Genomic DNA, 16232 nt, shown 5'->3' with positions numbered 1-16232 from the left:
TAAAATGAACTCACATAGACATGAATAAACCAACTCTACTAAGCCATCATTATTACCATGTTTTGAACATTTCAGTTCCGTTAATCAGTTTTATAACACATGTAGCTTGCAGAGAGTGAGTGAAAATGCAGAGCTACTCCTAGGTGAATAACAAAATTACTGCAGCAGTGTCCAGTTATTAAGATATCAATGTGCTCTATTTCCCAAAAGAATTAATGAATTACTTCAAAAAGTAAGGAAACAGCGATAAACATACAAACCATAAACACAGTTATCACCCCAAAGGTTGCTTTGATAGACGACTGAGGAGTAGAGAGTCCACTCAATACTAAGCCCAGGGAATCAAGCCCGCACCCTCCCGTCGGCAGTGCAACACACTACCCCTGGACTACCACTTCCCCAACACACCCATGTCTATGGCAGCAGTATACTAAGCATGATTTGAGGGGCAATGTATCAGCATCATATTATTAAGTATCTGAGGTGAAACATTTTTAGATGAACGGGTTTTAGTAAGTAGGCAAATAGCCCACCAATGCCAGTTTAATTTTCCTTTTTACCCAAATTACTAAGTTTCAGTTCATGGTAAAATTATTATAATGAAAAGATTTTGGGTAGTATATTAAGTAGTACAGAAGACGGAGCCAGAATTGCAAAATAAAACAAAGTGAAATACATAAATAAGCTTAAATGCAAACATCACCGTTCCTGTCACATCAAGAAACCAGAGCAAAACTTTCAAATTAGGGCCCAAAGAGCACTGCTAATTCCTCATTCATAATAATTGACTCCATACTGTTCTACCATTTCCTTTATTGTAAGCATACTTGTGAATTTCAACAAACAATTTTAAATTAGGAAGAAAATGGATCAACACCTGATTGCTAGTAACAGGAAATTTTACATCAAACTTCTTTGAATGAAAAATTTGGTCAATGAGCTTACATAAGGCTTAGCCCTCCCATAAATGTATTCTCCCTAAACTCTCTCAAACTGGAACCCACCCCAACATGCATGTTTGCGCCCCACACCAGCGCACCATGTGATGTTACGCAATTAATAAATTAAACTACCTTACTCCAAATGTGAGATGTCATTGACTTAATCTTACATAAGCTTTGTAACAATCTCATGAACTGCTACAGTTTCCTTTAGTCTTTATATCTGAATGTACCCAATGCTAATTCAAGAGAAAATAAGTTTCCCGGGGTTTAATTTTGTGAAAGAAATTATTCTTACTTCGATGCCATTATTAGAATGATGAAAAATTATAATGAACTGCTTAATAACATTGATTTACATACCATGTCATTGTCCTCCTTTAAATGGGCCTCAAATGCTGCTCCACTAAAATAACTAATGGAATCAGCCCATTACAACCAATTACAGACAATTCCCTCACAAGATTAGTCGCAAAATTTTGGAACACACTTGTCACTTTAATAATGGGATACCACAACTGAATTCAATTCATAAGCAAAGATCAGCACAGACTAAAAAAGGCAGCTTTTGTAAGACTCAGGTTCAATCACACACGAGTTTCTTTCATCAGGATAGATTTATAGTCATGGTTTATGTCAATGTGGTTTATTTTGATTTTCAAAAGGTATCCGACATGGTAAAATAATTAATAAATAGAAAGTCGCCAGGTTAAATAAGAGTGCCCTACATTGGGTGAAGGACCTTGTCGAAATCGGGATCGAGGGTTGCTCTTGATAGCTCTGATAGCACATGAGTACAATGCAATTGACCTCTGCCGTATCTCTGGGAAATGCCATTGGGACCCTGCTTTTTCTAATTTTTGTAAACATCTTGAAATACAATAAATGGTAAGATTATGATTTTCGCAGAAGAAAAGGTGATTCACCGGGTGCTCCCTGGGAAAGAGGATCGATTAATTCTAACAAATGAGCATGATATTATTTCAAAATGGTGCACAAAATTGGGATTGGAACTCTATAAAATAATATTTGGAGGTAAATTCCTTCAATGGATGTATGGGTTTTGCAAAAAAACTTGCTGGTTGATTTAGAAGTGGCCAACACAGTAAACCACCGAGGTGTAACCATTGCTCACAACTTATCATGGGGACCTCACATACCGGGTACATCCCATGAGCCATGAAACATATTTTGTTGCAGCGTGCTTGAACCTGTTCGGTGAGGTGGGTGTGGGGACGTGTCCACGGCACGTCTGCTCAGAGCATTGGTGGAGTCAGGATTGCTGAGTTGGTGCACCCCTGTTTTGAGACATTACGATGTGCGAGAGTGGATGATCAAATTGTACACAAGACTTGACAAAAAAGCTGACGAAACTCACAAATTGCTTAAGCAGGCACACAGGTAGTCTGCTCTGACCCATGCGCAAGCCACAAGGGGGGTGAAAAAGTTTAAATAGGGCCGGGAAGGGGTGGACAATGATTCCTAGTAGTAGTAGTTTTAAGGGGAGGCGACCGACAGCTAAGGTCATTTGCGCCATCAATGATTCCTCTTCTGGACAGCCCTCAACAAGCCAAAACTACGAAAATGCAAATCGTGGGCGAGATTTGTCAAATTCAGACTCTCAAATGGGTGTTTGGTTGTCATGTGACACTCTGAGCAATCCAAAAACTGCTGTGCATCGCAGCGTTACAGAAGAATTGAGCATGCAAGAGGTGTACACCAAGATGGTCTCAAAACAGATTATGACCAAGCAAAGGACTGAGTGTTGATCGCAAGTGAACTAAGAAATAGGTGGAAATTGTACCTGATTATTTAGACAATGTTAATGATACTTCTTTTTGCTCCCGAGAGTCAAGACCGCACACAAAGAATGCCTTTATGACAGCATTGAGGCTATTCAAGTAGCCGTGACAACACTATTAAATGGATCTTATCGAGGCCTTCAAGGGGACATGGGGGAATCGGCAGAAAAAATGTGCAGATGCTAATGGAGAGTATTGAAGATTATTAAGAGAGAGCTTTGAAGATTATTAACACTTTGTACAGATTTTGTCAATATATATTTTTCAAATATATCTCAATTTTTGGGAGACAACATGAATATAAAATCTGATACGAGCAGCTCCTGCGTGGCCCTATTTAGAGTAAGCATGTTGTGCACGCGATCTGATGGAACAAGGCCTCGTTGGGAAATTGAAAAGATTCGACGCAGGGTGGCCCAGTTTGCTAAAACTGTTATGAGAAAACAAAAAGTATCACAGAAATGCTTCTAGATTGAGGTGGGATCATTAGAACAAGGATGACTCAATGTAGGTGGAACTTGTGAAATAAATTCAGAGCAGTTTGTTTCAGCACAGGGGTCACGCCAATTACTCGCATTCCAACACACACCGGTCACTTGGGACTATGAATATGAAATTCCAGAAATTGATGCCAGAGCAGGCAGAAACAAGGACTCCTCATTCCCACAGACAGTAGAGGACAGAAACTGTAGGGAGAGAGAGAACAAGAATGCCACTTGCCAATCAGAACATCCAGGGACAAAATAGTTTTAATTATATGAACCCATTTCACACTGATCTCATATATTTTGTTGACAATCCCCTTCCTACATGACCAAGTAGAACCAAAAATTACTTCAAAATTCCAGCATTTTAAAACACGCTAACTGTCTTTGTTGTATTGTCAAGTTCTCATGGTCTGCTGCCAAAAGCACGGCGCCACATTTTCTACCTGTGGTACCAGGAGTGAGGCTCTGTATTTATACTGTACTTCCCAGCCTCTTAGATGCAATGTAATTTTTTCAGGTTGGAATTTACGAAAAATACTTGGATCAGACATAAAAGGATGTTAACACTTATTATAAAGAAAATTGAATTGTTACATTGAAAATTAGCATGTGTATCAGCATTTGTTCATCATAGAATCCCAGAAGTTCATCACCACAGCTGTTAAATCATTCCCGCAGATATTTTCACTAGGATTGTCATTTATACCTTACAGAACGCCATCTTTACTTCCTCGTAGCACATTGCTAATTTCACATTTTTGAAAAGACATTATTATATTTTCACTTTTAACGTTCTGCCAAGAATATTGCAATTGCACAATCTAGAAATCATTGGCTGTTTCATTCTTCCTGTTGGTGTGACATCGTGTGTTGTTGCATCATACCAGGTTAACAGGTATGAAATGTGGATTTCAGATAATAGATGGTGCACCAATGCAGTTTGTAGTATAAAGATTTGACGCTCGTGCCATTTTGCTACGCCATCAACAAGTGTCAGATGCACAAGAGGGACAAATTGAAAAAGTGTTCGCATAGTGTTGTGTTGCTTACATGTTGAAATTAATACCAAATAGAGCATTCAAGGACCGCATTGATTTTTTGCTTTCATTTGAAGAAAACAGCTGCTGAATCACAGTGACTACTTGGAGAAGCTCACGGTGAACATGCTCCATTGCAAGATGTGTGCGGACGATGGTTTCGGCGTTTCAAAAGTAGTAGCTTCGACGTTGCAGACAAGGAACATGAAAAACCGCCAACAAGGTACGAAGATGTGGAATTGCAAGAATTGTGGGACAAAGATGATTCACAAACACAAAAAAACCCACCCAGCAATTGAGCAACAACCAGTTTCCAATTGCCTACAAGAGATGGGAAAGATTCAGAAGACCGGCTGATGGGTACCATGGGAGTTGAACGACAGGCAGATGGAGAGGCTCGCTTGGCACAAAAGGAAGTTGTTTTTACATTGCATCATTACTGGGGATGAAAAGTGGATTTGTTTTGAGAATCCCAAGTGCAAAAAATCATGGGTAGGCCCAGGTGCTCCAGCCACATTGACTGCAAGACCAAATCGCTTTGGCAGAAAGACAATGCTCTGTGTTTGGGGGGACCAGAAGGGTCGGGTCCATTATGAGCTGTTAAAACCTGGTGAAACGGTTAATACTAAATGCTACCAACAACAATTCTTTGACTTGAACAGTTTGCTACTTGAAAAAAGACCAGAATACCAAATGAGGTGACAAATGGTTATTTTCCTCCAAGCCAATGCTCTATCACATATGGCAAAACCAGTCCACGACACATTGGATGCTCTCAGCTGGGAAGTTCTCCCCTAGCTCACCCGACTTGGCTCCTTCCGATTACCACTTGTTTGCATTGATGGGCCACAAAAGAGGTTTTCTGACATTAGCACTAAAAACAACCATTTTATATGGCTTTATGACACCATCACCTTACTTAAGGTCTAGTGCCTGTAGACACTGAGTTTACAGCAAGAGATACAATGTTTGAACAGTGGGGGGAAATTCCTGTTACCCCATCAGTGCATCAGTTTTGCAGCAGCATTACATGTGAGATGTAACTAAACATGCTATATTGCAGATATTTAAGAGGTATTTGGGAATTTTTTCGGAAGTACTTTCAACGAAATATCCACATTCTGTTGCTTACTACTCACTTAAAACAGCAATATCATCGAAATTTACAATAAAGGCAACTATTTTATACGCCAGATGCGAGATACATACTCAATAGTAAGTATTTTCTGGCCGAGCAGCTTATGCTTACTGATTGAATTTATACCCCTAGCTTATAAGATGCACACTGATTTCAGAACAATTTTTGGAGAAAAGAAAGAGCATCTTGTAGCCTGGGAAGTATGGTAAATTATGAGTGAATGTCTATGCATGTACGTTTACATTAAATTGTACTGGTACCTAAGCACTAATATATATTTTTCAATTTGGAAAAAGGGCAATAGCGAATTAATAAATAATATTACTATGGTTTTGACCACTTGCCCAATAGCATTTTAGAATTTTATACCCCTAAATGGAGTGAAATTCTAAGGATTTCAGTGCCATAGTTTCTTATATTGACCTTTTGATGAGACAGCGAAAGGAATTAGTAGGCAGTGATTATTCATTATTCACCCAAGTACGAGGAAAGGCCCTTGTTATGCAGAAAGCCTAGCGTAACTGTTCGTCAGTTTCAATGCCTATGGAATTAAAGAAACACAGTGAATACATATTATACAGAGAAATGTTAGTATGAGACAAACCTGAGATGAGAAATATTCCAAGAGCCAAGAACTCGAGGATGCAAGCCAGACGTTAAGGAGAAGCAATGATCTCTGACATGCAGTCGTGCTGGACCAAGGGGCAACTTAGACTTGGGAGGTGCACTAACAATCTGCACCGTGAACTTCTGACCTGAACCATTAAAACATCATGTTAAAAGCATGCTTCGAAAGTTTCAAACACACATATGTACACTCACAAAAAGAGAAGGTTATCTGCACATGTTATTAGATTAATCATGCATTTATAGGAAAAAATAAAATATAACTTGATTTTAAGTTGTTATGTAGTCATGGTAGTAGATATAAATTACTATTTCTTTGGGAAAATCTTACCTTCACCCAAATTTTTTGCAATTTTTACTTGCCATTGGACAAGTCTCTCTCGTGTGTCAAATCCCAATACAACTGTGGAATCCTGGCAAATGATGGCAATGGTATTGGATTCCTTGTCCAAAGTAAAACCTATGATAAAGAAGTACCAAATAAGGTCCAATAACTGGTTAGGATCAACTACTACTAACATATATTTATAAGAATTGAAAATATAATCCATTTAAATAATTATGGAGTCAATGCTATCATTATTCAATTAGGTTCAATAGCAAAATTACATTCGGTGAAAATAGTTTTCTCTTCAGTATACGTTTTATAGTGCTCTCCAATAAGAGAGTTTTGGGTCGTACAGTAACAAGAAACAACACAAATAACATGGCTCAATACGTAGATTTAAAAAAAAAAGTATGCTTGCGTAAAATAGTTTTGAAGGAAAGCATACTAAAACAAAAGTGATTAGGGATGCATATTTTTTTTTTAATCAACAGACTTGCCTGAGATTTGCACCTGTTTTAGCCATTGGCATTACTGCCCAACTATGACTCCAAGATGAAAGAAACATGCTACATCTGAGCACTCACTCATTTTCCAAATTTCAATTCACGATTATTTTCCCAATGAACCGTGATCACTGGGAAGAGAAGCCTGCCTTTTTCCTTATATTTCCCCCAAGCGTTTGAAGTTTAATTGGGTACCTTTGGTCAACCATTACTCCTCACTGTGTATGCCGCTGACATCACCACAGTCAGTTTCACTACATAGCCGAATGTCGCCCAATGAGCATAATTTGTTTCATGATCTCTCAGGTAGAGGAAAACACTAATTTGGTGAAATAATATTTTGCATTTCAATCAATGTTACTTATGAAAATTTGTTCCATGCAAAAAATATAACTTATGTAAAGAGTTTATTCAAAGAAAATTACAAATACATTGATTAGGATTGTGGATCATGTTCACCTTTTCTTCCATTGCTCAATGAAGCCCCCAGGAATGCAAACTTGATTTGTAAAAACAAAAAAGAATCAAAATAACTAGTTCATTATTTATGATACGTACCTAATTACTTTCTATTAGAAAGGCGTCAGGAAAATTGACACTTCTTGAAGACTCGTGAGATTTCTGAATGGTGAACAAGCAGGGAATAAATTTTCAAATTGCTGTTTGAATTGGCAAAAAAATAGAAGCATGAGATGGCCTTTCAACCTCTTGAGGCTGGGGGATGCAGTGTGCTCTATTGTTACAAGCACATACATAGGTTCGTTTTGACCTTTTCGTCTTCTCCCAGAAGGGACCTGTCTCTTCACCATTAAAAAATTGTGTGCAGCAGGTAACCTCAGAATCTACAAGTTTCTTCAAGTCACCAATTAAGTTTTCTTCAGTCCTTAACTTAGAAGTTGCTGCTTCACCATGCCTCACAATGCCATGGATGCTGGTTCTTCTTCTAAACTTATCGCACCGGGCACGGTTCCCCTTAAATACCTCTTTGGTCATTTTAACAATCCTGCCATCTTCTTAAGGAGGTCAGCAAAAATCACTTCGGTCTTCTCTCAAATGATATTCTTGTTAATAGTGTTGCATTGCAATTGCTTTTTGTCAATCATATGATAAGCAACTTTTCAACCTCGTTGAGAATACGTAACCATTAAGTACATATTCTTGTCTCTCTTTTTGAAGTATCTATCTTGTACTTCCAAGGAAAAAAGCAAATTGTTGATATCGACTGATTGAGAGTGCATACTAGATCAGCCATGCTCACACCTTGTTCCCGATTTTTAATGATTTTCACCGTTCATTTCTAATGTTATTTTTATTCCCTCGTGGCTGTCTTCTCGCAGATTTTTCTTTTGGCACATTTTTTAAGCTATGCGCACAATATTATTAAACATTACACAAAAAAATCACAAGTAATATATCTGAGGACAAGTTTGGAAAAGTGTGCGATCACAGTTGGATGCTAGTGGAACGAGTGCTGGGCACAAACTGAAGGCGTGCAATCATTCCAGGGATTCTCCTCTCCTTGTCACTCACTACGCGAAAAATCGCTCGTTACACAAGCCGTTAGTGGAGAAAAGATTCATGCTCATTATGCCACGTGCTCGCAATGCAAAGTAATCATTAAGCGAGGTTGTAGTTTTAGTTCGACCAAAGCTTGCACATGGAATGACTTTAGACCCATACTTTTTTGTTTTCCAAGTACTGACTTATTTAAAAATAATTGTGCAGAAAGAAGTGTCCTAGCTTCATGGGGTGAATTAATGTGCACATGTACAAATTAATACACAGAGTAGTGGGGTTTCTCTATACATTATATTCAAGTATCTTTGAGAATGAAAAATCTTCAATTAATCTTATATTACATAAATAATCATTCTTATTTCCTGAATTCAAGACTGACTGACAGTTTACCGGATTATCATTATGGTTGTAGAGTCATAATAGCATCATAAATTATATACATTATGCATACAACACAAATATACAATACTTTGAAATAAATAAGTTAATGCTAACCAAATTAATTAGTTCACCTCAGTGATTACACATTCATTCATTCATAACTTTCACTCGTGGCCGGTAAAAACATTCCAAGTTTAATTTTTTTAAAGCATCCTGGCGAAAGCAGGAAATAACCATTTTCTCAGGTGACCAAATAATCATTTGCCCCATGGATGATCCTTTATGAGTGACCTATCACATCTGATTTTGTATTATACTGATTTTGTTTAATTTTTCCAATTTTTAAACTATTAAGATTGCTTAAGAGCAAAAAAATAAATTTACATGATGGCTGGTTATCAGAGGTTTTGTAACTTCAAGTTTATTGTTCTCCACGTGTCCAACAACAAAATCATTTTTGAAGGCCAAAAAATGCATCAATTTTCAATACATCTCAATGAGATTTATCAAACCATAATCCCAAATTATAACTAAAATAAAATAATAAGGGATATTTAATTATAGCATTTTTTACGAAACTTACCTGTTTCAATTCCCAGAAAGTGTTGGAGAGAAAGTGATGTTTTAGCTTGACCAAGTTTCCATCGATCCTTGCTATCTCGGTAGAGCTGAAGATGCAAACAGTCTAAGGAAGCAAATTGAGAAGAAATTCACATCACTGGTGAAATAAAATTCAACTATGTTTCTAGGCACTCTTTTTAACCATTGGATATAAATTAACAACAACAATAATACTTAGAATTTTTATCCAATGCATTTTCTCTGCTTGAAAGATTCCCAAAATGCATTGCCTAAAATGGTTTCTTTAAATAATGAAGCTGACGTAAATACTGAAAACTGTAAGTAACCTGGAATGAACTGAATTACTTAATTCTTGTAAGGACAAATTGAAAAAGGGATAGAGTTTAGGAATTGTTGAGTGGATAGCACTGATATGAGAGAACTTAAGAAGAAGAACTTAGGAGAAGAGAAGACTTCTAGGAAAAATGAGAACGCCCCCTACACAAAGGAAAACGCTAAGAAGGCCAAGGAAAACTGATTACAATTTTCTATAAACCAAGCAACTACATCAATCAAAAATATCAAAAAATGCAGACAAATTTGTGTCCCTCTTGGCATGAAAATTCTTACACAGAGCATTTAAAAGATAAAAATTACTGAGTGACAGGTTATGTATAACTATAATAACATTTTTATCATCAAATAAGTAGCTTTACCCACTAATACCTCCACCACTATTAAACATTATAAATCACGTAAAATCCATTCCCCCTGCAGCATTCAAATCCAAGACCTATTCCGCAGTGAAAATCAGATGATCAAGCTTTTAATTAAAATATAATGATTTTTTTTTAAATTAGTCAACTTGAACTCAATAAATACCAATTTTTGTTAGATAATCAAACAAATCCATCAGATGTTAGGGCTATTTGGTAGAAAAATCAAGCAATGGAATATATGCATTAAGCAGTCAGTGGCATAGCAAACAGGAACACAAAATTAAAGGATAACATGCACTGAGACAATGATATAAGAGAAACCAGACTGAGCTGATCAGCCATTAGCTTTGAGGCAAATAAAGCTTTTGCCATTCGATTGGCCTAGGGATTAGAGCGATTAGCAACTGCATTATATGCCCAAGCAAACAAAAAAATGAGTGTGGATCCATCATAGAACATGGGTGGTGTTCTAACCAAAAACAACCAAGCAGCAAGGGTTACTGAACAAGGAACAGGGATGATAACAAAAAAAAATTTGGAAAACGGGATTATTATTTATTATTAGGTAATCTACCGGTTAAGGTAGGTTTTTGGATGGACGTAATTACTAATTAAATAATTTGTGACCCCTAGCAAAACACAACATCCTACTCTACATCAGGTCCCTCTTCATCTCCGAGTACTTTCTTCCTCCCTTCATCCCGTCCAACAGTCCTATCCTGTTCCTTCCCTTTCCTCGTTTGACTAACATTCTCCCCAAGGACTTCTAAACCAAGTGTTGGTGGTGACTAGCCCCTGTCTCCTGCAGAACTCAACTGCTTTCTCCCCGCGGTCATTCCTCGTGCATAAACCGTAGTCCCCCACCTCATCACCATCTCTTCCTTCGCCTACCATCGCATTCCAATCCCCCATCACTATCAAATGTTTCCCTGCAGGAACACACGCGATTATGTCCTCTAACTGATCGTATATCCTATCGACCTCTTCTTCCTAATGGTTGCTCGGTGGCATGTATACCTGAATAATAACAAAGTTTGTCGGTTCTGCTTTTATCTCTACTAGTAGTATTCTATCCGTTACCTGCTCTATGTTGACTACGTTTCTTCCTACCTCTTCATTTAATACTATGGCAACCCCTCGTTGGCTCTCGTCCCCGCCGCTGTATATTATTCTATACTTATCACTCCAGTAATCCCCGCTTTCCTTCCATCCTACCTCGCATAGACCTAAAATATCTATATTTCCCCTTTCCATCTCTCGCTTAACATTCTCCAATTTCCCTGTCCTCATCATTGTCCTAACATTCCACATTCCTGTTCTAACTAATTTGGTCTTCTTCTCCTGCATCTTCTGTCCTGCTGCTGTTGCTGGTTTTCCCTTGCAAGGGTTTCGTGTGCCTCCCCCGCTGCCGGGCACGACACACAGCTGATTGGGCCAAGCCCCGTAGTTGCCAGGACTCAAAATCTCTGTTTTCTCCATCATATTTATCTTGGGAATGATAATTGAGGTGGTTTCCCGTTGCCTTCCTCAATAGTGTTTTTAACTTGACACCATCACTTACTGGCCGCCCCACTGGGGTCAGATGCCATTGCAGCCGCCTCACTGAGGAACAGTGTGGACTACCTTTCGCCTGGCTCCTAACCTTTGTCCTATCTGGCATTGGTGACCCTACCAGGAGCAATTGTTATTACTCCCGCCAGCACAGCTCTAGGGGTCATCGGAACGCAGAAGCTCTTCCACCACGTCAAGGTTGTAGTCCGGGGAGGGGAAAATGGGATTGACTACTAGCAAATTGGGTAGTTAAAAAACTCGAGGGTGCTATGATCCAAAACCAGGGAAATGGAGAAGGATTGGTATGGATTGGAGGCATTTCAGATATTGCCTATAAGGAAGACATAAAGATGATGGTTACATGAGTGGAAGGAGCTCATTGATTTTGAACAACTTGATGGCGGTCAGTAATTAATGGAAGCTATGTATCGCAGGATGAAGCCATTAAGGATTTGGATTAGCAGATATGGGCCAACCAAACACTGTCTCCATGTCACACTACCAGTGATGAAGAAAACTAGTGGAAGAACTGGCAACAGATCACATTACTCTTGATTTTCCAAAAACTATTGCACTAACAACTACCACTCAATATGTTCATATACCAAATTATTAATAACAATTTCCAGAATTTCTGGATAAAAATCTAAACTTGGGAGATTAATGAAGCTTCATCCAAACTTATATTCAAAGCTCTATTGCATAGCATCAGTACAGTACATATAAAATTAAATTAATACCGAGAAAGCAATTACCCTCTGGTTTAATTCAAACTCTCTTTATTAAACTTATTCCAGTTCCTGTAAAGCTCCAGCTAATACTCATACTTCAATTATATTTGCTGATGCTTTCCATCTCAAATCTTGTTTTAAAAATGTTTGCCAATTTAAGTCTTATTCACATTTAAAATGCCATATCATCACTGTAACAATATCACAATCAAATAATGGGACTTAATGGAAGATGCAATTTATCACATGCTTCATCTGAAATAATTGCAATGTCACAAGCTCTACAATTTTTTTTTCAAAAATCCACATTATACACCAAAACTTATAAATTCTATTAAGCATATTTATTATATAACGTAAAACTTTCACATGAGATAAACTACGGGTATATTTATTAATTGATATTGATTCTTCAAAAATTGGGACAAATACTAGGTGCCTAGTGAAATAACTAGCATAGCTTACGGGAAACCACATTTGCTTGGTTAAATTAAACAATTCTTTGGGCACAAGGCATGATTTAAGCCCATTTATCTTAGAATCAGTTACAAAATAAGTTATGCTTCACATAGGAAAAACAGTTCAGTTGATAAAATCATTCATCTTAATCGGGACTTGAGATAAAAAATCTCCCAAGTGGTGAATGATCATTTATTTACCTTGTACGTATTACACTCAGATGAATTTAAAAAACCAAGGGGAAAGAATACACTTGGGCACAAGATACCATCCAAAAATGCTCACTGTATTCTAAATGGAACGGATTCAACTGCCCATCTTCAAGCCATCCTTGTGCATTACGAGATGGGATCAGATGAATATGCTTAAAAAGCTGACACAAGACAGAATAAGTGAAGAAGTTAATTCAGCTTGCATAGTTTCTCCACATTTTTTAGTGGTGCTCATCCCTGCAAAATCCTCACATTTTGACTCCCTTCAATTGTAATGAAGGTGATTTCCCAAGGAAAATACAAGACTTAAAAGATGATGTCACAGAATATGGTGTTAGAGGTCGTTATTTCACCATGATTTTCAACTTAGAAATAAAGGAAAATATCAAAATGAAAGAATTTGTTTTATCATGAGTTGCATTGCAAGATAGTTGCTTTTGAACATGGCCACCAACTAAGGGCATGAAATGAACTAAATCTGAACTTGGTTCCATCCTTTCTAACTCCGTTTCCCGTGACTGGCTCCGCCACCTGGCTCTGGCATGGGCATTGAATATAGACGTGACAACACCTGCTCAGAAGTGAAAGATAGAAAGGGGAATGGTGAACCAGACCAATAGGCCTCAAAGCAACATGTAACGCAACTAAATTGACCACAGACGCTTATTTTCTAAAACATTATACATACTGCCTTGCATGGCACTGAGCCATTTCCTGCAATACATTCATAGGGCAACAGTGTACAAACTTTCTATATTAGTTAGCACACATTTTTCAAAATAGTTAACTCCTGGTAAAGGCTCACTTGTTCACTGGTGAAAGAGCTCGAGTGCCGTTAAGTGCTTAACTTGGCTAGTGTTGGGTGTCTTATGCAATGTATCTCAAACCAAGGGGTTTGGAATGAGAGTCTCAAATAATCAAGCTGGATGTATAACTAGGGAACTACTTTTGAAGTTACAAAATTCATTTGGCACAAAAATTCCAAGGTCATTTATTTTCAAACTTACTTCAACACACATTACTGATCTTTAAATGCTTTTCGAATCTTAGTCCTCGAGGTCATAATTTAAGAATAACTATTAGTGCGCTCCATGCGCATCTCAGCACCATAAAAAAACCATAAACACATTAATCCACCCGAAGGTCGGTTTGGTAGGTGATAGTAGAGTTCACCCAGTACTAAGCCCGACGGTGTGTGAAATTCACACATCAGGGTATGGGGGCCAGTTCCTTTCCCTGTGCCGGTTATGGTTTCCCAGAAAGATCTGGTACCCGAAAAATCGCTTAAGCTTGGGTGGAGCTGCAGGTGACCAGAGTGCCTCGGGACCCTCCGGTCAGTAGTATCGGCACCGTGTTTTGTCAATTTTTTTCCATGCAAAACTTTTGTAGAGTAACAACTAAATTCGTAATTGCTGATTTCATAACTCGGGCGACGAACAAGTAAAAAAAGAGTAACATGTACGGCTCCCGAAGACGTGTATTACTTACAAACAGGGCATATAAAACAGATTCTCAGATTTGAGGTCTATTGCCTGGGTTAAAGAATTACACTTGATACATAAGCAATCAATCTTCAGCAATGCTAATAGCAAGTGACATATGCATTTTAGTGATTGACTTACCTGCAACAGGGGAGAGTTTCGTCATGAGACACCATCTTGACTTCCACTGAAAAATGTGGACATATGAACGTTATTTGAAATGCATATTATGACTAAACAATAGAAATACTTTCGAGCCACAACTATTTATGCGCAAACAGCCAACAAATACATTTACCGGTAAGAACTAAAAGGGCATGAATGAAACATATCATGGAGGAACAACTATCAAAATACGAATTAGTAATTCAGCACAATCACATAATAATGACTATCGCACAACATAAACAATGTAATGCATAAACAATGAAAATGCCATTAATGAAGCTACACTCTATTCACCTTTTTTCCGTCGCGTATCTTCACAGCACCTTCAATAATTGCATTGCAATCCACCATAACGACTAACGAGCGTGAATCTTTAAACTAGACACAGAGTCATGATGGGCTATTGTCAGTAACACCTATTCCAGGAAGGAAGAAAACAATCTTCCAACGCAACTATCGTCAGCACTACACTGTTTGAGGAAAATGGCACACAATCATACGAAAAACAAATATCGCGGCTACTTAATAACCTAAGTAGTATTAAATCTGTCCGCCACAAATGCACAAGTAAGAGCTACACATGGACATTTGCCACACAGCATTGAATAGCATAATACATTCACTTTCCGGGACGTGTAAATCGGTCTAAATGCATCACTGCTTGACATTTCCTTACGGTAAATGATTAAATATTTGAAAACCTTTAATTAATCTTCGCTTTTCAGTTTACCTCTCACTTCAAGACAAGACCACAGAAAATTCGACGCCCAGTGCGCGCACGCGCGAATATTAATAGTGTTCAATGATGGAGTTTCGCAAGTATAGGCTAGGGACGTTCAAAATTAAAAGTCAATGGAAGTGCTGAGCATTTATCGTTACAATAGACAATTTCGATAGTTACACTTTGTATTATGTTACTCTAAAAACCAATTTTGGTTGAAAAAAAGAAAATATGCATTTGTGCATCACAGCATCAAATGAAGCAATAAATATAATAACTGCCTCAAATTACATGCTTAATACACTGCACCGTCATTTATTAAATTCAAATAATCTCCAATGTCATCATACAATAATTCTAGAGCCTGCTTGAAAATATACCGAAAAAAAATACAGCTCCGAAAATTACTGAACGGTTGGCAGTCCGATCGATAGAAGAGTGGCCGATGCCGGCTCCTAAAGCCGCGCTCTTTCGACGGTCGAAAGTTAATGGAATAGAAATGAATTGGGATTCCTGCATTGTATTAAATCTATAAAAAACTATATTATTGGAATTAGAGTATATGTAATCAATTCGTATGCATAGTGGAAAGGAGTGGAACTGATGTGCACACCAAACAATCTAATACGTGAGACATGCTGATTTAGGGCCTTGGGTGACTAACTTCGTTTTTTACTGAAAGTTTTTACAAATATTTCCTGAAATATCATGTAATTTAAACTCATCAGAGGAATCGCATATGATACGAATAATAAAAATGGATTGGGGATTCAAAATATATAATGGATTTAAAACGATGGCATTACTATAATCACAGTGCTGAGAAAAGCATCGTTATAACTCTAATCAGAATTTTTCATTGTAAT

At 37.7% G+C, this 16232-nt stretch overlaps 1 protein-coding gene across 3 annotated transcripts in view; it reads right to left on the bottom strand.

Moving 5' to 3' along the window:
• Positions 1-15353, bottom strand: part of LOC139686993 (uncharacterized) — a 29755-nt gene extending 14402 nt beyond the window's left edge. For all 3 annotated transcript variants that reach the window (XM_071584051.1, XM_071584052.1, XM_071584053.1), the window contains exons 1-5: positions 14940-15353; positions 14619-14664; positions 9347-9448; positions 6365-6493; positions 6011-6161 (exon numbers count right to left, since the gene is read on the bottom strand). In XM_071584051.1, the coding sequence (XP_071440152.1) occupies positions 6011-6161; positions 6365-6493; positions 9347-9448; positions 14619-14664; positions 14940-14996 (485 nt within the window). In that variant the 5' untranslated portion in view covers positions 14997-15353. The remainder of the gene's footprint in view (positions 1-6010; positions 6162-6364; positions 6494-9346; positions 9449-14618; positions 14665-14939) is intronic.
• Between the last annotated feature and the right edge of the window lie 879 nt (positions 15354-16232).

Source organism: Hetaerina americana, unplaced genomic scaffold (assembly GCF_022747635.1).
Source record: "Hetaerina americana unplaced genomic scaffold, ioHetAmer1.1.p SCAF_16, whole genome shotgun sequence".
In the NCBI taxonomy this organism is placed as follows: Eukaryota; Metazoa; Arthropoda; class Insecta; order Odonata; family Calopterygidae; genus Hetaerina; species Hetaerina americana.
The sequence above is the reverse complement of the archived record's forward strand: the minus strand, read 5'-3'. Positions and strand labels throughout refer to the sequence as shown.